Source organism: Rhizophagus irregularis, chromosome 4 (genome assembly GCF_026210795.1).
Source record: "Rhizophagus irregularis chromosome 4, complete sequence".
Classification (NCBI taxonomy): domain Eukaryota; kingdom Fungi; phylum Glomeromycota; class Glomeromycetes; order Glomerales; family Glomeraceae; genus Rhizophagus; species Rhizophagus irregularis.
Genome location: NC_089432.1, coordinates 5,391,861 through 5,413,895, shown reverse-complemented (window position 1 = coordinate 5,413,895; position 22,035 = coordinate 5,391,861). Strand labels below are relative to the sequence as shown.

Below are 22,035 nucleotides of genomic sequence, written 5' to 3'. Positions count from 1 at the left end.
ACAAGAATTGGTGTGAAGTCATGATTCCATTTTTAGTAATCCTTTTAAATATGCCTATAAAGCTCATATAAATAGTTCATTATTCAAAATTATCATTTCACATTTATCTGATAATTCAATTAAAATTTTGAAAAATAAAAATATCATTAGAGCAAATTTTCAAAGGCTAAAACTTTCATATAATTATATTAGCTTTTGCAAATATTTTCATGATCTTCGTAATGTTTTTCCAGTTGATTCAAAAATGTTATTGAAAGAAGAAATTTATAAGCTTTTTATTAGTGAATGTTCATCTATAAAGTGTTTGAATTCAGATATGGCATATTATCCAATATTAAAATATCCAGGAGCAAATATTTCTCTTTCAAATCTGTATGAGTTAAATTGCAGTACAACTAATCAAGATTTTTATTATGGATTGGCACAAATATGCAAATCAATAGAAAAACTTTATGTAAAAGTAATTGGTTATAAAAAATCTCATGGAATTGTTAAATTAATTGAAATGCAAACACAAATTAAATACGTGTTTATAGTTGTATATTGTGAATGCAATATGATTGCTCAGGCTTTAGAAAAACATGTAAATTCAATTATTCATTTAGAAATAACTAATTATACATCTGTTATACATTTTCTCATTCCAAAATTAATTAATCTACGATATTTAAAAGTACTAGATGATAATTATTTTGAACTAAGGAAGTACTATGTAATCTATTTAGTAAATCATCATAACCTTCAAGCACTTAATTTGCATTTCATATCACTTGATACAGCTATAAATATTATTAAAAATACTAATGGAAATCTTTGGAAAATTAGGATTGAAAGTATTCTAGGTTATGATAAGGCAAAAGAATATAATCAGACAATATATAAATATTGTCCAAATATAAAATATGTTACAATATTTTTGAGTAAAGATGGAACCATGGAAGAATTAGAGAAAATTTTCATCAAATGTCAACACTTGGAAGCAATATATATAGATGATAAAATTAAACGTGAATATATTGATAAATTCCTGAATTTGTTGCTTGAATTAGCTCCTCTCACTTTATGCAAAATTCACATTTCTTATATTACTCAATCTTTAAAATTATTTCTTATTAATTGGGTTCAGCGTAAAGGTAAAAAAACTTTGCAATTTTATTATCAATTTAATAGTTGTTACCCATGTCACATAGATAGTGATATTGCACATATTGTACATAAATATGGTATTAAGGATTTTTGGAATTATTATATTACATAGCATAAAAATGCAAATAAAACAAATGAATGAATTTGATTATTAATCTAAAGAAATTGTAAAATTACATGAAAGAAAATGAAACTCAATATTTAATAGTAATACAAGTATATTTATGTGCATAATATAAATAAAATGAGCTATTAAAATTTTAAGTAATAAAAGAAATTGACTAATTTTATATTTTAAGAATATTGAATTTTAGTATAGTTCTGTCACAAGTCATAAACGGTTGTTATTATGACAATTTTAACAACTTCTGAAAGCACCTCATTAATGAATTTTATAAGTTTATTTTATATATGTAAAGAAATGAATTTTAAACAAATGTTTTAAAATAAATAAAATTATAATTTCACAAACAACTTTTTGAAAAATAATTAACCAGCAGTATATATCTTTATCAACCAATTTCTAACTACCTTTACCTTTTTATAAAAAAAGATTTCCTATTTTATCCTATTTTAAAAGGGTAGAGAATTACTATAATAAAGAATACTAAAAAGAATAAATTAAAAAAGATATTCATAATGCTATACTACCCTATAAAAAATAAATGTCCGGAAAATGTCTACGAAAATGTCCGGAAATTGTCCAGAATAAATCTGGCATGTCCAGAAATTGTCCGGAAAATGTCTATTTTTTGCTACAAATTTAATACCTAAAATTTTGACATATCCGGACTTTGTCCAGAATATATCCAGAATTTGTCCAGTATAAAATTTTGGACAAATTCCGGACAGATAAATCTGGACAAATTCCGGACATAGTAAAAATTCAGATAATTTGAGCTGGACAAATTCCGGACATGAAAAAATTCTGGACAAATTCTGGACGCTACTTCCAAAAAAGGATAAATTAATTTTGTAAAAAAATGCAAAAAGCACAAGACTGACATTCATAACCTTCTTTGTCATACTAATTAAATTTGCTGAGCAGGCAAAAATACTATATATCTATGATATAAAACTTTAAGTTAAAAGCAATTATAATGATGGTCACCTGTTGATCATCTTTTTGTGCCAAATTTTATGAAAAAATATTTCAGGTCAATTTCCGGACAAATTCTGGACAAAATGAGTGTCCGGAAACGAGTGTGTTTTCGGAACAATTTCCGGACATGGTACCTGGCATTTTCTGGACATTTTCCGGACAATTATTTAGACAAATTTTCCGGACAATTTCTGGACAATTTCCGGACACTTATTTTTTATAGGGCTACTCAGAATAACATTAAATAATGAAAATTAAATGCTTTATTTTTTGAGAATCAACTTCATATCTGAATATAGAAAATATTTTTCAAAATTATTAAATATTAATACAACTTCTCAAATTTGCTTAATAAAGTACAATGCAAATAATAATAGGAAAAGCAGTAAAAACTTTAAAGTTTATATTTGCTCGTCCGTATTCTGGTTTAGTATAAATTTTAAATTAACTAGTTTTTTTATTATGAAATTATTACAACAAATAAAAAATAAAAATTAAAGAGTAAAATACGTACTACAGTATAGTACGTGGTTCATAATGATTAATAATAAGATAGTAGTAAACTTTTATGACTCAACTTAAATAATCTTATAGTCAACTTGTAATTTTTTTCAATACGACTTTTAATATCATATAATATATATTGCCCTTTTTCTTTTTATCTTCTGAAATAAAAAAAATGTCAAAATTAAATCATGATATTCTTTATGAAATTTTTCAAAATTTACAAGACTTAATTAATTAATATTAATTCAAATGATCCGGATGATTTAAATAAAAAGATAAATTATAAAAAATTTTTACGTTCTCAGTTTTCTTGTTTGTTAGTTAACAAGAATTGGTGTGAAGTCATGATTCCATTTTTATGGAGTAATCCTTTTAAATATGGTTATATGAAAAGTCCATTATCCAAAATTATCATTTCACATTTATCTGATAATTCAATTAAAATTTTGAAAGATGAAAATATCATTCAAACAAACTTTCAAAAGCTAAACCTTTCATTTAATTATGTTAGATTTTGCAAATATTTTCATGATCTTCGTAATGTTTTTCCTGTTGATTCAAAAAAGTTATTGAAAGAAGAAATTTATAAGCTTTTTATTAGTGAATGTTCATCTATAAAGTGTTTGAATTCAGATATGACATGTTATCCAATATTAAAATATCCAGGAGCAAATATTTCTCTTTCAAATCTGTATGAGTTAAATTGTAGTACAACTTAATCAAGATTTTTATTATGGATTGGCACAAATATGCAGATCAATAGAAAAAATTCGTGGGAGAATATATAGTAGTGAAGAAAGTCCTGGAATTGCTGAATTAATTGAAATGCAAAAACAAATTAAATACATATTAATAGAAGGAAATTGTGAATGCAAAAAGATTACTCAGGCTTTAGAAAAACATGTAAATTCAATTATTCATTTTGAAACAATCAAATATACATCTGTTATACATCTTCTAATTCCAAAATTAATTAATCTACGATATTTAAAAGTAAAAGATAATCGTTGTGAACTAAAGAAGTATGTAATCTATTTAAATCATTATAACCTTCAAGCACTTGATTTGCATTTCATATCACTTGATATAGCTATAAATATTATTAAAAATACTAATGGAAATCTTTGGAGAATTTGGGTTGAATGTATTACATGTTTTGATAAGGCAAAAGAATATAATCAGACAATATATAAATATTGTCCAAATATAAAATATGCTACGGTACTTTTGAATAAAGATGGAACTCTGGAAGAATTAGAGAATATTTTCATCAAATGTCAACACTTGGAAGCAATAGATATAGATGATGAAATTAAACACGAATATATTGATAAATTCCTGAATTTGTTGCTTGAAACAGCTCCTCTCACTTTATGCAAAATTCACATTTATTCTATGCCTAGTTATCTTACTACTCAATCTTTAAAATTATTTCTTAATAATTGGGGTCATTATAAAGGTAAAAAAACTTTACATTTATATTATACAGCTAGTGGTGATACTTACATAAATAGAAATATTTTACATAAATATAATATTGATTTCTGGAATTATTATATTTTATGGCCATAGCGAAGAATATGAATTCATACTATTAGGAGTAGTAGCAATATATTTGTTTGCATAAGATTTTAGAAAAATAAAGAAAATTTTAAACTTTTGATGTTTTTATACTATGATTAAGAATATCAAGTTTAAACTAGTATTAACAACATAGTATATAATTCATGTTCTGTCATAAGTCATAACAGTTATTATTATGATAATTTTTAATATCATCTAAAAGCATTCTTATTAAATAGTTTATTCCATGCGAGAAATGGGTATAAAACAAAATATTTTAAAATAAATAAAATCATAATTTCACAAACAACTTTTTAAAATAACTTACCAGTATATATCCTTGTTAACCTATCCATATAAAAACGAAATGTTTTATAATTGTGCTCACGTGTAATAAATGTCTAAAAGCACCTTTTTTGTTTTTTTTTTGTAATAAGACATAAATTGGACAAAATGGTCGTTTTTTACATATGAACACAAATATAAAATTAATTTAACACATAACACATTTCAATTTTATAAGGCTATACCTAACTACCCTTACCTTTTTTCATAAGAAAAGATTTCCTATTTTATCCTATTTTAAAAAAGTAGAGAATTACTATAATAAAAAAATACTAAAAATTAAGAATAAATTGAAAAAGGTATTCTATGATGTTATTCCTCAAATAACATTAAATAATGAAGATTAAATGCTTCATTTTTTGAGAATCAGCTTCATATCTTAATAGAAAATATTTTTCAAAATTATTAAATAATAATACATCTGCTCAAAATTTGCTTAATAAAGTATAATGCAAATAATAATAGGAAAAGCTTTAGAGTTTGTATTTACTCGTCCGTATTCTGTTTTAGTATAAATTTTAAATTACTAGTTTTTTTAATGAAATTGTTACAACAAATAGAAAATAAACACTACAGTATAGTACGTGGTTCATAATGACTAATAATAAGATAGTAGACTTTTATGACTCAACTTAAATAATCTTATAATCAACACATTTTATTTCTGAAATAAAAAAAAAATGTCAAAATTAAATCATGATATTCTTTATGAAATTTTTCAAAATTTACAAGACTTAATTAATATTAATTCAAATTATCTGGAAAATTCAAACAAAGAGATAAATTATAAAGGATTTAAACGTTCTCAGTTTTCTTGTTTGTTAGTTAACAAGAGTTGGTGTGAAGTCATGATTCCATTTTTATGGAGTAATCCTTTTAAATATGGTTATATGAAAAGTCCATTATTCGAAACTATCATTTCACATTTATCTGATAATTCAATTAAAATTTTGAAAGATAAAAATATCATTAGAGCAAATTTTCAAAAGCTAAAACTTTCATTTAATTATATTAGATTTTGCAAATATTTTCATGATCTTCATATTTTTCCAGTTGATTCAAAAATGTTATTGAAAGAAGAAATTTATAAGCTTTTTATTAGTGAATGTTCGTCTATAAAGTGTTTGAATTCAGATATGGCACATTACCCAATATCAAAATATCCGGGAGCAAATATTTCTCTTTCAAATCTATATGAGATATATTGTTCTAATACAATTGATCAAGATTTTTATTATGGATTGGCACAAATATGCAGATCAATAGAAGAAATTTATGTGAGAATTTATAATGAAGAAAGTTCTGGAATTGCTGAATTAATTGAAATGCAAAAACAAATTAAATACGTGTTTATAGATGGATTTTATGAATGCAAAAAGATTACTCAGGCTTTAGAAAAACATGCAAATTCAATTATTCATTTGGAAACAACCAAGTATACATCTGTTATACATTTTCTCATTCCAAAATTAATTAATCTACGATATTTAAAAGTAAATGATAATTATTGTGAACTAAAGAAGTATGTAATCTATTTAAATCATTATAACCTTCAAGTACTTGATTTATGTTTCTTACCTTCACTTGATATAGCTATAAATATTATTAAAAATACTAATGGAAATCTTTGGAAAATTAGGATTGAAAATACTAAATATTATGATAAGGCAAAAGAATATAATCAGAAAATACACAAATATTGTCCAAATATAAAATATGTAACAGTATTTTTGAATAGAGATGGAACCCTGGAAGAATTAGAGAAAATTTTCATCAAATGTCAACACTTGGAGGCAATATATATAGATGATGAAATTAAACATGAATATATTGATAAATTCCTGAATTTGTTGCTTGAATTAGCTCCTCTCACTTTATGCAAAATTCACATTTCTTATATAGATAGGTGCTTTAACACTAATGAATCTTTAGAATTATTTCTTATTAATTGGGATCATCATAAAGGTAAAAAAACTTTACATTTATATAGTAATTATATAAAAATAAATAAAGATATTGTAGATAAATATGATATTAAGGATTTTTGGAATGATTATTTCATGGGTATGGATAAATATAATTCATATTAGGAGTAGTAACAATATATTATTTGTTTACATAAGATAAATAAAAAGAGTTTTTAAAAAATAAAGAAAATTTTAAACTTTTGATGTTTTTATACTTTAAGAATATCAAATTTTAAGTAGTATAAACTAGTGATTAATAACATACTATATAAATTCATATTCTGCCACCATAAGTCATAACAGTTATTATTATGACATCTAAAAGCATTATTATTATTATTATTTTACTTTATGCGAGAAATAGTATATCATAATTTCACAAACAACTTTTTGAAAAATAATTTACCAGTATATATCCTCATCAGCCTATCCCTAACCACTCCTCACCTTTTTTTTTTTAAAAAAAAAATTACTATTTTAAAAAGGTAAAGATACTATAACAAAAAATACTAAAGAAAATAAATCGAAAAAGATATTCTATAATAATTATACTCAAGAATAGCATTGAATAATGAAGATAAAATGTTAGAATAAATTTCCATCTTTTTTTCAATTTCATTATGCTTCAGAACAGGTAATATTTTTCATAATTGTTAAATAGTGATAACTCTTCTCAAAATATTGAATACACTGTTTAATATACTACTGTAAATAATCCCTATAAAAAATTTATTTCCATACTTTTTTATTCCATATTATTTTCATTATTTACTGATTAATAAAATAAAAATATTTTTTATCCTAGTAGACTAACCAATTCAGCCAAAGAAGTGATCTAAAAATAATTAAATAATAAAATCAATAATAAGAAAAAAACTGATTTGCCATAAATCCACTTGTACTTTTTAGAAACTTAATAAAATTAATAAGAAACGCGACTCCGCGGCGCAGCAAAATGATTGGCTGAGAATTGAATTAGTTACACGTGATTAATGTCACATGATATTATTTTTGTGTATCATGCGCGTAAATTGCTAATTTAATAAAACGAATTATTTATTTCTTTTTTTCGTACTCGAATAAATATAACATTTCCATAGCAATATATATAAAATGTCTGAAATGAATGAATGGTCAAAGTGGCTTGATGAAGCCGTTACTAAAAAGCATATTAAACATTATGAGTACGAATATTTTAAAAATATTCAAGTGATTGGTTTCGTTAGTTTTGGAAAAGTATATCGTGCAAAATGGAAAAATTCATATCAATATTTTGCATTGAAATCTCTTCATAATATAGACGAAGACGCAATTAAAGAACTTGTTCATGAGGTTAATATAAAATATTTAAATTATAAAACCATTTATGTGTTATTTCTGTTTAAATTTATTTTCGTATAATTTATCTAGATTGAGCTACAACGTGAAGTTGCTTTCCATAATAACGTTATTAGCTTTTATGGAGTTACTATTTCAGATCAAGGTAAATAAATATCAAAAATAATGTGTTGTATTACAATGCAATCAATTGAAGGTGATAAATTCTTTGTTTATTTAGAAAATCAAAGTAACGACACTAAGAAATATCTTTTAGTGATGGAGTACGCTGACGGTGGTTCTCTTAGCAATTATTTGAAAAAGAATTTTGAGAAACTTACATGGGAAAATATACTTAAACTTGCTTACCAGCTGGCTAGTGCCGTATCATGCTTGCATGATCAAGGCATAATACATCGTGATTTGGTAATTTATTTAATTGATAAAATAATATTACATAATTTACTTTAACATAATTTTATTTTCTTATTATAGCACTCTAATAATGTATTAGTTAATCAAGATACTATTAAATTGGCGTATTTTTGATTGTCAAAGAGAATCGAAGCATCAACTAAAAAGAAAAAAGAATTATTTGGTGTAGTTTCCATGGATCCAAAAAAATTCGGCAATAAATCATTTTCTTTAAACAAGAAGAGCGACATATACGGTGTAGGCGTACTTTTGTGGAGATATCAGTTGTAAACTACCTTTTTATGTAGGAGAGTCATATGATGGCTGTTTAGCTGTGCAAATTATGCAAGGACTTACTATTCCAGATACCCCCATTGAATATGTTAAGCTTTATACTGGTAAGTTAATACTTAATATTTACTTATAAGAATATTACTTATAATAATGGTATTATAATTGAAAATTTAATTTAATTTTTTTCTTTAGAATGTTGGGATGACAACCCAAATAATCGGCCATCTATTCAAGAAGCCGTTGAAAGATTAAATACAATCAGTTCATTAACAAATATACCAATTTATCAACAAAATGAGAATATTGACAAGATAACAGATAAAAAAAAAAAGATTTGAAAAGTATTGAAGTATCATCACGTGGAGAATTATCTCGAATGATTATAGGTTTTAATAATATGAATACAAAGGAAATAATAGAACCCATGATATCAACAAGTAATCAAATTATTATCCAAAATATTTTACATAAGCATAAAGGTTGATAATATTACAGAATTTATACTTGATGTAGTTTAATACAGAAAGTTACTGATTTTATTAATAATCAAAATATAAATTCACAAGTAATTTGTAATTTGTTGATAATAATCAAGATTACAATTTAAATTCGATTTTCTTACTTGGATATTTTAATTTTCGCGGAATTGGTACAGTTAAAGATCACAATAAAGCATTTAATTTATTTACTAATGTATCGGAACGAGGACATATTTTAGCTCAACATTTTGTTGGTAGGTGTTATTTTTATGGATGTGGAACTACAAAAAATGTAAAATTAGCTTTTCAATATTTTGAAAGAACAGCTAATAGTAATTTAGCAGCAAGCCAATGTATTATTGGTTATTGTTATTCTAACGGAGCGGGTATTAAAAAAGATTTAAAAATTGCTTTTCATTGGTATGAAAAAGCCGCAGGTAATGGTAATATAATAGCTATGTATAATCTTGGTTATTCTTACAAAAAGGGAATTGGTGTTGAAAAAGACGTAAATAAAGCAATTTATTGGTATAGAAAATCTGCTGAACAAGGATATGAATATGCTCAAAATGAGATAGAAAAATTAACAAAAAAAAAGTAAATTTATTTGTAACCGTAATCGATCTAATATATTATTATTAATAAATACATTATTTGAATATATAAACATCTTTTTAGAAGATTGATTCATATATCTTAAAATATTATTGTGTAAAAAAACTAATCTTTTAGTTAAATTTATGTAATTATTTTGAATAATATTTGTTCATATTTCTTATAATATTATATCCGTATGGATATGTTCCGAACTGATACTAATGAACATAATCAGTTCTTGGCTAATCAATTCATCATTTACTATTTTAAAATAGACGTTAACTTCGAAAAAAAAAATTTTTTGAAATTTATAAATTTATGTCAGACGTAAGTGGATTATTGCATAGGTTACAGATCAAAATCGTCTAGTACATAGCAATAGAATGTCCTTCTGACAATAAATTAAATGGTTTTTTTTTGAATTTTGAAAGTCTTTGTGATGATACCTTTCATTTATTAAAAGTTTTATATTATAAATAATTACCTGATAATTACAATTTTTAGTATCTACACCTCTTTCGATAACTACAAATTATTACATTTTTATAACGACCTTCGGTGCTCTGTAATATTGTTACCAAATAAAACTCACACACTAATTTTTCAATTCTTTTCTTATATTAGCTAACTTTTGGTACATGTTTTCCAATCCTAAATACTAATGAACAAATGAAACCTTTTAAAGTCTATAAATTTTCGTTTGATATTTTTGTTTGATGTTCGGGTAAAGAAAGCGAATCATTATGTTTTATTTAATTCGTGCTTACATACAAACGATATTAATATTAATAAACTATCATTCAACACGAGTAAAATACTACTACATACGCAAAGGAAATAGGAAATAATCTGATAATACAATATATAATTTATCAGCATAAATTTTTATCAAATAAAAAAAAAAATACCTTTTAAATAATATAAAGTATCATTTTAAACCGAATAAATCAATAGGTAAAATTAAAAAAACAATTTGGTACTAAATATAGAACGTATTTTTTGATAAAGATTTTTATTATAATTTTTCTTTATTATCGTTCCTGATAACTTTGTTTCACATAAATGAAGTTGCTAAGCGAAGTACATGACCTAAAAAAAAAAGAATTTATTTTAGAATGAGACAATTGAGAATAATGCACATTTTGAGATATCATTATTTATTTATAATTTACCCTTTGTAGTTCTTGCTTTACCACCCCGAATGTGACATCGTCACCCGACTCGCTGTTTAAGTGGAATTTTGCCCTATTAGAAACTATGTGAGCGTAATATACCGGAGGTACCTATTTGAATATAAATACAATTATTATCATACACGACATACATCGATAACAAATATATTATAAAATCTTACCAAAGATACCGCACGCGTACAACGCACATATATATAACAGAGGTTATAAGATAATGTTTGTAACCTAAATTAATAAATACATAAATTATTTATATATATTCTTTATTAAATTAAATTGAATTAAATTAACTTACGAATTTGCGTTAAATCCGTTTTCGTCAAATAAAACGTGATAATGCGTTGGTCGGGACGTTCCCAGTAGTCCAGGATGACTTAGTAAATCTATCAAGGATTTAAAGTCATTGAGGAATGTTACAAAATTTATATTTTAATGTAAATTCGGCTACTTACAAAAGTCAAATTCAAATGGATGTGTAATGCCAACATCGACAACGGTACCAGGAAAACAATTTCCGGTTCTATCGGTATATTGCCTTTCCATCGGAAAAAATCGTGCATGATGTCTCTTCTGCACCACAACAAATGTGATAGTAGGTCTATACCTAGCTTCAAGAGCTTGACACGCGGCTGTGGCAATTAAAAATTGATCAAAAAAAAAATAAATAAATAAATATGAATAAATCGAGAATTGATATATAATAAGTACCTCTAACAGCGTTTATTTCAATTTGTAGCACACTGTTAAACTGGCCCTCCGAAACGCCATCTCGGTAAAATAAAATTCTTTCAGGCTTTCTTCCACAAGTCTGATAAAATATTTTTAACAATTCTTTAACCATATTTGCTAAATCTGCAATTATTTCGTAACGCCTGGCTTGAACTCTAATTGACGCTGCATATCGCGATGCCTTAGCGTCCATTGAAGCACAAAGAGCAGCAAAAGATGGACTTTGGTTATCGCCTGAAGAAATATGAGAAACAAAGATATATTAAAAATAATTCGTATGAAAAAAAAAATAAATAAATAAATATAATTTACCAGGTGCAGGATGAGATACGTCTGCGCCTATCAAAATAGTGGGCCTTTCTGTTACAAAATGAATATGTTCGGGAATGAGAAATGAATTCATTCCTCCAAGTTTAACGTTCAACTTTAAACAAACACTCGCACAATATTGTTTTTTCGGGTTTCTCATGTGTATGCTTTGGATACACTGTGTTGCGACACCAATAACTGTGTCGCTAACACGCTTAATTTCGGCATATAATTGCAGTCCCCTGTTCGGGAGAACACAAAGAATAAGCTGTGGTTGAGCTTTCGCCGTATTACCAGCCCTCAGCCAGGCTAGTTTTAACGATTCCTCAGTAGTTCCTTGAATATTTGCGCGTAATATGGGAGGATTCCTATTTGGAATATTCTGTTAAAAATAGATGATTGAAATAGTATCAGTTAAAAAAAAAGCCGAATAATTCATACAAAAATGGGTTTGTATCATTAAACTTACCATTCCCGTATCTTGACACGTACTAACCAATTCTCTTACGAATGTGTAAATAACATGATCAGGTAATCTGGTATCATTTTCAAAAGCCAAAACTGACCATGAACCGAGGGTGGCACCAGTTGCTACTTTTTTATCTCGTAAATTCCATACTCCATCTTTCGGCTGGATACGATACTCCCTTGATGTCGGGTGATACTCAATGGTTGGAGTGGGGAGAATCCTAGCGTTCACCTGTAAAATTAAGATCGTATTTTTGTAATTATTCAATTATAAATTTATTTCTATAATGCAATAATAAAATTTCAAACTTACCACAGTCATATCAGTTGATATACTCATCCCGAATTGTTGAAGGTATTCATTTCTTCGGTAATTTAATATATTGAGACCTTCCTGAATTTTATTTGCCCGAATGGTCGGATTTTGACGAGTAAAATTCATCATATTAGCTATCTGCTCATCATTCAATTTCCGCATATAGCGTTGTTCCTGTTATACGAAATAATTTTTTAAATATTTTCTCATAGTAAATATGATATCGCTAGGAATATAAGAATATACAATTTACCGGAATTACATCACAGACTTCTATCGGAAGATAAACGTTTCTCCTTACGATAACACAAGGAAGTAATGGATATACTAAAGGTCTATTGTAAGCATTTTGAAAATAAGTTCTCACATCGATGATACTACCATCACCTCTATCAAACATAGTGCGAGAAGCTGGAGTTTGAGTCAATCCCTCAACCTTAAATTTTCGTCTATTTCCCGATCTATGATTATCTCTTATTCTAAGACCTTCCATAATCCACTCAAGTTTTTGACGGTCATTTTCTGAAATACCTCCATACAGTTCATTATATGTACGATCCAATATGTTTGCAACTATCTGAACAAGTGGACCACTTTCATAGAAAGCAGTAGCACTTAAGTCTACGTTTATCATCATTCTCCCTCTCGTGGGACGCGCTGATTGGTAATACCCCTGACAAACCTCAATACCCCCAGAGAGGGGATGAGTAATTCTCGGAGTGTAAAATGATCTATTTACAGTAGGATATATTGTAGAAATCTTGTGACTAATAATAATATCCATTGCCATTATTGCTTATTACATAAATATGATATTATTAGATTCATTCTTGTTAAAAAAAAAAGAAAAGAAAAAAAAAAACTTACCCATTTGACAATTGCTTGTCAAACTGCCTCTTGCTTGTAAAAATTGGAATAGATCTCTCATGACAATATTTCTAGTTTGTCTTATTTTAATTTTAAAATTTCGTGGTGGACGTGTTCTAGACACGGGCACGTCTTCTTCCTCTAACTCCACCTAATTTTAATAATTAAACTCGGTAAACAATTTTTTTTTAATGCCAAAACGTCAAAAAAAAGGTAAAAAAAAATAAAGATATTTACGTCAAAAGTAGCGGATTCAAATTGCAATTGCCTGTGTACAAACATATTTGTTCTTCCTACCAAAATTTGCGATTAGTTAGTATTAATTTCCTCTTTTTAAACACAGGCATATATTTAGACATCATACGATATTGATAATTCTAAGAAAAAAAAGAGATTATATAATAAAATATTGATATCATGTCGAAATTATATTGTAAAATTATATAATACCGATTCGTTTTTTTTATTCGATTTTTGGATATTTGTGTAACAAAAAAAAAATATTTTTTTTTCCTTTTCTTTTGTTATTGAATACATACCATCAAATACCGGTCTTGCACCTCCAAGGGCTTCTTCTCGGTATTGCTCCACAAAACGGTTAAATACCTTCCAATTTAATCGCTTAGGGACCGTAGGTGTTATCGTTACATCGTAATGTGAGATATTCGTATCTTGCATATTAGTAACTTCAAAGAAGTTTGTTCGAACTCTTATGTTACTTCCTTCATCACCAATGTCTGGCCTTAATACGAACTGAGTAATTTGAAAAGTTGCTTCTTCCATATTACAAAAATTAATGAAGAGAATAATAACAAGAAAATTACTTTTTTTATCTCTTTTTTTTTGATACTTGGAATAAAGAAAAGAGATCGAAATTCAGGAGTCGTATAATTTTTTTTTTTTTTTTTTGATGATAATCGATTTTTCTATATACAATTAATGTTAGGGGTTTGTTGTTGAAATACTCATTTATGTATACTTTATTTATTTTATTATACAAGTTTAACTGGAATATTTTTTTTTTTGGTGCGTGAAAATGTGATTTGTTGTAAGGCTCGTGCTATTGTTTTCTAATTTGGTAAAAACTTTTTTTTGTAAAAAAAAATCCGACCTAATATATAATAATCAGATAGATACACATACATACATACATACATACATATATATTTTTTTTTTCAAAAAAAAAAAAAAAAAAAAAATTTTATAAAAAAAATAAACATATGTATAAATTTGGTAGGTTAAAAACGAAATATATAAAATAAAATAATTTATCCATTTTCAATATAAAAGTTAGAAACAAACAAACAAAATTAACAGATAAACAAACGTAAAGTGTTGTTTGTTCATTCCTTATATGCACATGATTTTCTCATATGACCTCTGATTTTGTTTATTGATAATCTAATATAACATGATTTTACATGATCTACAAAATAAAATATTCCCACAGCTAAGGCTTATATAGATATTGAACATATCAATTATCTACAATTTCCGTAATATGCAACTTTTTTCCCCATTTTATATTTCCTATTTTATATAATATTTAAGAAATTTTAACATTGTACTTGCGATATTGTAATTTGTAATACATTAGTAAGAATCGATTATAAATCTAAATATTTAAATACTTTCATGCATTATTATTTAACTGTTTGTGCATGTAATATATGAAGTTATTGGCGCATCGGAATAATATTCTTATATGTTTTACCCTATCAACGTAAATATTTCATTAATCAAACTTTTGATCTCATTTATTGTAAATTTTAATCAATTTTTATCTAGTTTTTCAATTCGTGGATCATCCATTATTCGCGATCCGAACAACATGTGATTATTCGTCAAGAAAAATCGACAGATGATTCGTCTAACTAAATTTAGTTAATTCCTCTTTATGTTTGCAAGAACGATAATATAAATTTTTTCACTATAGGAACTGACAGATGATCCGACTTAACCCGATCTCAGTCCGTCATCCGATCCGTCAACAAAACCTAATTTACCGTATTTCTTAATTTCGAGTATATGTTAACTCTTAATGTCCAAATTTCTATCGATGGTATAAATTTCATAATTTTTGAATGAATATCGATCGAGATATCATCAAAAGGTGCTTATTTTTGGTTATTATATTAAACGTGAGGTGCTTAATTTCGGCGGTATCTGAGTAATCTGACGGATGATGGATATCCGAATTTTAAACGGATAAACGCTACTTCTATCTTTGTTCGTATTGCACAAAATAAAGCGCGTCTTTCTCCTTTTTCAAAATTTATGAAAAATTTTTATCGATTTATCCCTGTTAACCTATTATCCTTCAGAGAAGCATATTGTTTTGAATTTCATCATCATTGTAATTACGTCGTAGATGTTTCCTAACTGAAAGACTTTCTCCCTTTTATATAATCTCTCTTTTCTCTCTTGTAAGATATATATATGGTGGCTCAAGAGCGTTACCAGGATGACTTCTTCCAATATCATCAAGTGCTCAAGTGTACAGTATATGGTCAAACTCCGATATAAAAATATGTTGGGATTAGTATTTGAAATCTTTGAAAAACATCTATAATGGGAAAGTAAAATTCTATCGTTATATCGAGTTTTTTTAATATACCAGACAGTATACCAAATATTGTTATATTGAGCTCTGATTATAGCATGAAGAAACTCAACTTGGAGAATGAAATTTTACGGAGGTGGCAGAAAATTTAGTTGAAGAACCATTACTTAATGAATAAAAAGAATCTATTTGTGTAATTTCAAGGAAAATTATTATACCGTATTTTGACGTTCCGTGCCAATCGACTGCTGATGATCCTGGTAGCTTATCAAGTGTTTTTAAACTGACGAAGATCTACTAGATAATTTGTGTCTCTTTCGTTCCGAAATAGATAGGAATGTTAGTCTTCGATTCCGTCCTATCTAATGAGAGGTTACAAATAATGTTTTTAGTTCATTAAAAGTGTTCTTCTCTTGTTTATATCTCAATGTTTTCTCGATAAAAGTTAAAAGATGCGAAAAAACATTTTTTAAATTTAACAAAAATGAAGTAATATATTTTTTTTTAAAAAAAAAAAACTTGAAATATTTCATAATTATCAATTTCGAAGTTATTTGTTACATTAATATTAGAAATTGAATATCATTGATTATCTGAAACCTTAATAACATTATAATAATCATTACACCGCCCGTATAGCACATTTACCAAATTTTCTGCATTTGATTGCTAAATGAAAATATAAGCTAGTATCCAAATTTAATTAAATGGGAATTTAGAAAAACTAAATAAAATCTTTAGGTTTAAAACAGATGGTTTCTAAACAAGTTTCTACGTATAAAACTATAATAAATATAATAAATATTTATATAATTACAAAATGTGAAATTCCTTAAAATTTGTCCGTGTCAAAGCTATGCGACATTAACGCGTAAAAGTAAAAATTATTACGCGACGCTGACGACAATTATTGATATGTGATATTAAACTATTAAAGTTTAAAGGCATAGTGTTGTAGTGCTGTAATGAGTCGTTGCAAAATTTTCATATAAAAAATATACTTTCGCATACTTAGGCATAATTAACAGGGTGGTAAATACTCATATGGTATGAGGTGATAGTGACTAAAAAGTTTGTAAATTTTGTAGAGCACTTGTATCATTAGTTAGCGAAAAAAGGAGAGAACTTGAAAAGTACCAGAATGATCAAAATTAAATTTTAAAATTTTCATTTTTTTTTTAATTCTCATGGAATTAATAATTTAAACCAATAATAATGCGAACAAAACAATAGAAAATCGAGTGGAACAGGATAGCACTCGAATAAAGTATTTCATTTGAAATATTTAATTATAGTTGATTATTTGGTATTGTATCGCATAAATATTTTTATATATATTCAACTTTTGTCAAATAAAATAAATTTCCACTTTTCAATTTACCTTAAATCCAATACTAATTTTCGAACTTGAAATATAAGGTTATATATAATGAAAAATGACTTTGTATTTTATTCAATTATTATATTTCTTAGTGAGACTTAGATCATTTTGTGGTAATTCATAATCATTCATTACGATATTGGAAAAGGATATTTTTTGTCGATTTGAAAAGTTTTTAGGTAATTTCATATAAAATTTTAAACCTCATTTAAAGTGTTTTGTATTTTAATTATCACAAATTTATGTATGACAAAATTGAACTCTTTATAGGGAGAACTATAAAACTTTTCTTATATATAGACCAAAAAGTTTGAATTAAGTTCAGCGGCTGGAATGTATACTTAAACACCATGTAAAATATTAAATAATGTTTAAATTTGTTACAAATTATGATAGAAATCTTATCTATGATGTAGTTTATTAACTTCAAAAATTTTTAATTATTATGCCTCGGACAAATGAATTCAAATATTTGTTTGTATTATTTCTTGAGTCGATGCAATTAATAATTAAATAATTGTATATTTATGTAATAAATATTCTACTGGTATGTATGAGGAACGAATTAAAATGATAAATTAAAACGATTTATTATTATTTATTGAGTCAGGATTTTAAAATTTTAATTTGATTTGATCTGGATTTGATTCCTTGGATTATATCACATGTTTCTAAGTCATGTGATCAGATTTTTTTTTTGTTTATAAGACCATTTTAGAAACTTCTCTTATAACTTTAAATTTTTATTTGAGATGTTTCCGAAATTCTGAAATTAAATATGTAAATTCGGCCAGAATTACGCACTTAATTCCAGCAGGAATTATTGAATTTCGATTTTTGGCTGGAATTACGGATTCTTCTAAAATTATTAATTAATTTCGGGCGGAATTATGAATTCAGCTGAAATTATGAATTAATTTCGGCAGAACAAATCACCATCTTTAAATAGACTGGCCAAAATCAATAATTGATTTCGTAATGTATATAATATAAATCAGATCCGGGATAAAATATGGATTAATCCGGGATAAAATATAGGTGTATCTGATCTTGTTATAGTATGATTTTGTAAAATAGTATGTAGTTTATTTATTTTTTTTTTTTACAATTAGTAACGCGTTTATTGATTTAAGTAATTTATACAAAGAGCAAATTACATAAATTTCTAAAACACTTAGAAAGCAAATTAATAAATAATTTACCCTCTATAACTAAAGGAATTGAACAAAATGAAATTTTCTTTTTAAATCTAACTAAATTGTGCTTGATCTAAAAATTATTGTTCACTACGCTACTAACTAATCTAATTTTATGATGTTTTTGGTTTTTTTAATATTTTCTAATTTTAGAGGCTTTGCACTATTATTATTGATCACTAAACGTAAATCTAAGAATAAAACAAAAACTAAACCTTGACAAAAAATAAAAAATAAAAAAAATTTTTACATTAAGAAAAATGAACAAAAAAACTACACTGTTGCTGGAAATACTCAAAAAGCGCCCAAAGAGTTCAATCATTTAAAAACGTCATTTTTTAGTCAAATCCAAGTGTCGTCCTAAGCATTATCCTTAAATTTTGTTAAAATTTTTAAAGACAAATTTGTTTATTCGCTATCGGAATCTTCTCTTTGTTTTTGCGTCGTCACTAACCGCTTTTTATTTTTGTTAAGATTGTCCTTGTCCTCTTCTTCTTTATCTCCTTTATCTACCGCTTTTCCTTTTCTTTTTCTTCTCTGACAAGCTTGATCTCTTATTTACTTCCTCTAATCTTTCAGCAAAATTAGAATTTAAATTGTCAAATTCCTCATGTTCCTCTGTATTGTTGATAGAGGATCAGATTGGGCGTCAACAAATTTATTCTTAGAATTTGTTTGCGTTGGCATCTTGAATCTGTTCACTCCAAATCTCTTCTTGTACGTCCATTAACTCGTCTTGACTTTTCATCTGAAGTCCTTTACCCATTTCATCGTCCATGGTCGACTTATATATAGCCTTAAGTAGATCACTTTCATTGTTAAAGTACATCAAAATATATTTTACTTTGTTTACCTTGATTACTTTTGAAAAATGTCCACCATACTTTAAATTGAAAAGTTTTAATAACACATGTTCTATTTTTGTACTTTCTTCTTCATTTAACTTTTTATAAGCTTGCCATTCTTATCTTTTCTTTATTGCTGTAGCGTCCATTTTGGCGTCAAACATCCTAAAAAAATAGTACCGATCATTTTTTGCTATGGCTATATTGGATCCTCCTTTCAGAAACTTTTCCTCCATTTCTTTTGTCAAGCGAATCCTAGCCCGCACGGTTCTATATTTATAATTCAATTTGACTTCTAGTCTTTCTACGTATCCTACTTTCTTTAAAGTTTCATATATATCATTGTCCTTCCAATATGCTGGAAAATCGTAAAACTTAAGATCACGTGATTGTTTGGCAGTAGTTTACGTTTTTTGTTAGTACGTATGATTTTAAATCGGACAAAAGAAGTTTGGGTCCGCGGGTAGGCTTCTCCTTCCCCTGGATGACAGATTTATGTTGAACTTCTTTCTTTAATTAGTTAGTTTTGTTCTTTTGATGATCCTGCCATTCTTCACATAAAATAAATAAGATTTTAAATCGTACGTACTACTTTGATTGCTAAATATAGAAAAATTGTAGTGAAAAAAAAATAATACATACATCGCCATACACTTTTTCAACCCCTTGAAGTCCTATGCAATTTCTTTAAAATATGAAAATAAAAATTTAAATATTTTTATTTGTTATACTAGCATGTCATTATTTATGTGCATTCATCTTTAAATAAATAAATTATAAACACAATCATATTTAAGCTTTTTCATGTTCTTTATTAAATTTTAAATTTTTAATTTTCTCGCAGAACTTAAGTGAAAAAAAATTGAAGCTGCAAAATACTAAGTACCTATAAAAAAAATTAACATAGTTATAATAAGTATTTGTAATCGATAAACGGGCTAATTAATTTTTTTTTTAATTTCAGTAATAAAATAGCTATAGGATTTCTTGCCTACATTATAATCCTAATACTTTTTCTTTACTAAATTAGCCAATTCTAAAGCTTCGATAATTTCTTTTACATCTGAGAGAACTATTTCCATTTTATTAATTATTTATATTTGAATTTTTTTTTATAAAAAAAAAAATAAATCTCGTATTTTAATATATTGTGTAATTGTCTTCTGTGTAACCGTTGATCAAACTTCGAATTATGTGTTATTTGTATGTAATAAAAAAATTTATGATAAAGTATACATACAAAGTAAAAATTCCACAAACAAACTAACTTTTATACTGTATATACTCATATTAATCCAGGGTATGGTAATTAGGTGTGATGTAATTTTTGGTGAAATTTAAGGAATTAATCCGGGATAAAATTTAGATCAGATCCGGGATAAAATATGGGATAAAATACAGGAAGATCCGGGATGGAATATAGGGAAATCTGGGTTAAACCCCAGACTTTTGATGGCGCTTCATAACCAGGGCGTACAAGACAACAGTTCCAAACGTCGTACAAGAATCCAAAAAAAAACTGAGGGTAGAAAACTTTCCGAAATCTAAATCAGCTATGTAAACGTAATCGAAAATGGGCGAAGATTCCTCTCTCGCCCACGCATCCAATACCTCTTTACTGGATCTAACTTCAAAAAATTTTGAACAGGTCATGTTGATTTTAATTTCCACCTTCACAATCCTCTAATTAAACTAAAAGAGAGACTTTATATTCTTATTTTGAACATCTTTTACACGAAATCATGTAAAGTCTCCTTTTCCAAGGACGTTAGCCTAACTCTCTCGAAAATTAAATCCAGACCACCATAAGAATAACGATCCACCGTAGCTACAGAATCCCAAGTGTTAAGCCTACAATCTAAATTTTTCTCGTGATAATTGCTGCGGTCATTTGTCATCAGGTTCCGGCAAATTATTTGCCGAATATTGTACCACAATATCACGACTGTGCTGAATTTTACTACGGCAATTGTAAAAAAACAAGGCAACGAAAATTCCAAAAGACCGAAAAAAAACCAAAGAGCAAAAAATCCTCAAAATAAAGCTAATAGTCGTCTTTTTTGTAGTCCTAAACCTCGGTTACTTCTTCCTCTTAAGGCTTAAGCGCTGACATTATGACATACACCTAGCCCTCCTTGGCCCTTTTTTGGGTTTACACTTTTGGCAACGCTCATACATTAATGTGAAAATTTTATATCTACGTGTTCGTAAAGGAATAAATAAACAGTTCGTGATGTCGAAATGCGTTAAAAATGTAAACTCTACATACTTTTTTGAACTCTTCCACTTTTGTTCCGTCCTAATATTTTGGACGTGAAAAATTTCCAACTCCATTTTTACGATTCATAAACTATACATATTCCGCCGATTTCTGTTTTATTAATATTTTAAGATTTTTCAATTAAACAACTTTGTCAACAATAAATTAATTTTGTAA

General features: G+C 26.6%; 5 protein-coding genes across 5 annotated transcripts; all 5 read left to right on the top strand.

The window, feature by feature from the left end:
* Nucleotides 1–244: 244 nt before the first annotated feature.
* On the top strand, nucleotides 245–1,258 carry OCT59_024456 (uncharacterized protein; the record flags this gene model as incomplete). The annotated part of the gene is made up of 1 exon (XM_066135445.1): nucleotides 245–1,258. The coding sequence occupies one exon, from the start codon at nucleotides 245–247 to the stop codon at nucleotides 1,256–1,258; it is 1,014 nt and encodes a 337-aa protein (XP_065991466.1).
* Nucleotides 1,259–3,099: 1,841 nt separating this feature from the next.
* OCT59_024455 (uncharacterized protein) lies at nucleotides 3,100–4,327 on the top strand (the record flags this gene model as incomplete). The annotated part of the gene is made up of 2 exons (XM_066135444.1): nucleotides 3,100–3,446; nucleotides 3,511–4,327. The coding sequence occupies 2 exons, from the start codon at nucleotides 3,100–3,102 to the stop codon at nucleotides 4,325–4,327; spliced, it is 1,164 nt and encodes a 387-aa protein (XP_065991465.1).
* Nucleotides 4,328–5,343: 1,016 nt separating this feature from the next.
* On the top strand, nucleotides 5,344–6,753 carry OCT59_024454 (uncharacterized protein; the record flags this gene model as incomplete). The annotated part of the gene is made up of 1 exon (XM_025325437.1): nucleotides 5,344–6,753. One exon carries the CDS (start codon nucleotides 5,344–5,346, stop codon nucleotides 6,751–6,753), a length of 1,410 nt encoding a protein of 469 aa, XP_025181131.1.
* Nucleotides 6,754–7,743: 990 nt separating this feature from the next.
* On the top strand, nucleotides 7,744–8,496 carry OCT59_024453 (uncharacterized protein; the record flags this gene model as incomplete). The annotated part of the gene is made up of 4 exons (XM_066135443.1): nucleotides 7,744–7,962; nucleotides 8,041–8,113; nucleotides 8,189–8,373; nucleotides 8,443–8,496. The coding sequence occupies 4 exons, from the start codon at nucleotides 7,744–7,746 to the stop codon at nucleotides 8,494–8,496; spliced, it is 531 nt and encodes a 176-aa protein (XP_065991464.1).
* A 208-nt stretch (nucleotides 8,497–8,704) lies between these two features.
* On the top strand, nucleotides 8,705–9,735 carry OCT59_024452 (uncharacterized protein; the record flags this gene model as incomplete). Its single annotated transcript, XM_066135442.1, has 4 exons — nucleotides 8,705–8,759; nucleotides 8,848–8,916; nucleotides 8,988–9,134; nucleotides 9,311–9,735. The coding sequence occupies 4 exons, from the start codon at nucleotides 8,705–8,707 to the stop codon at nucleotides 9,733–9,735; spliced, it is 696 nt and encodes a 231-aa protein (XP_065991463.1).
* Nucleotides 9,736–22,035: the final 12,300 nt, after the last annotated feature.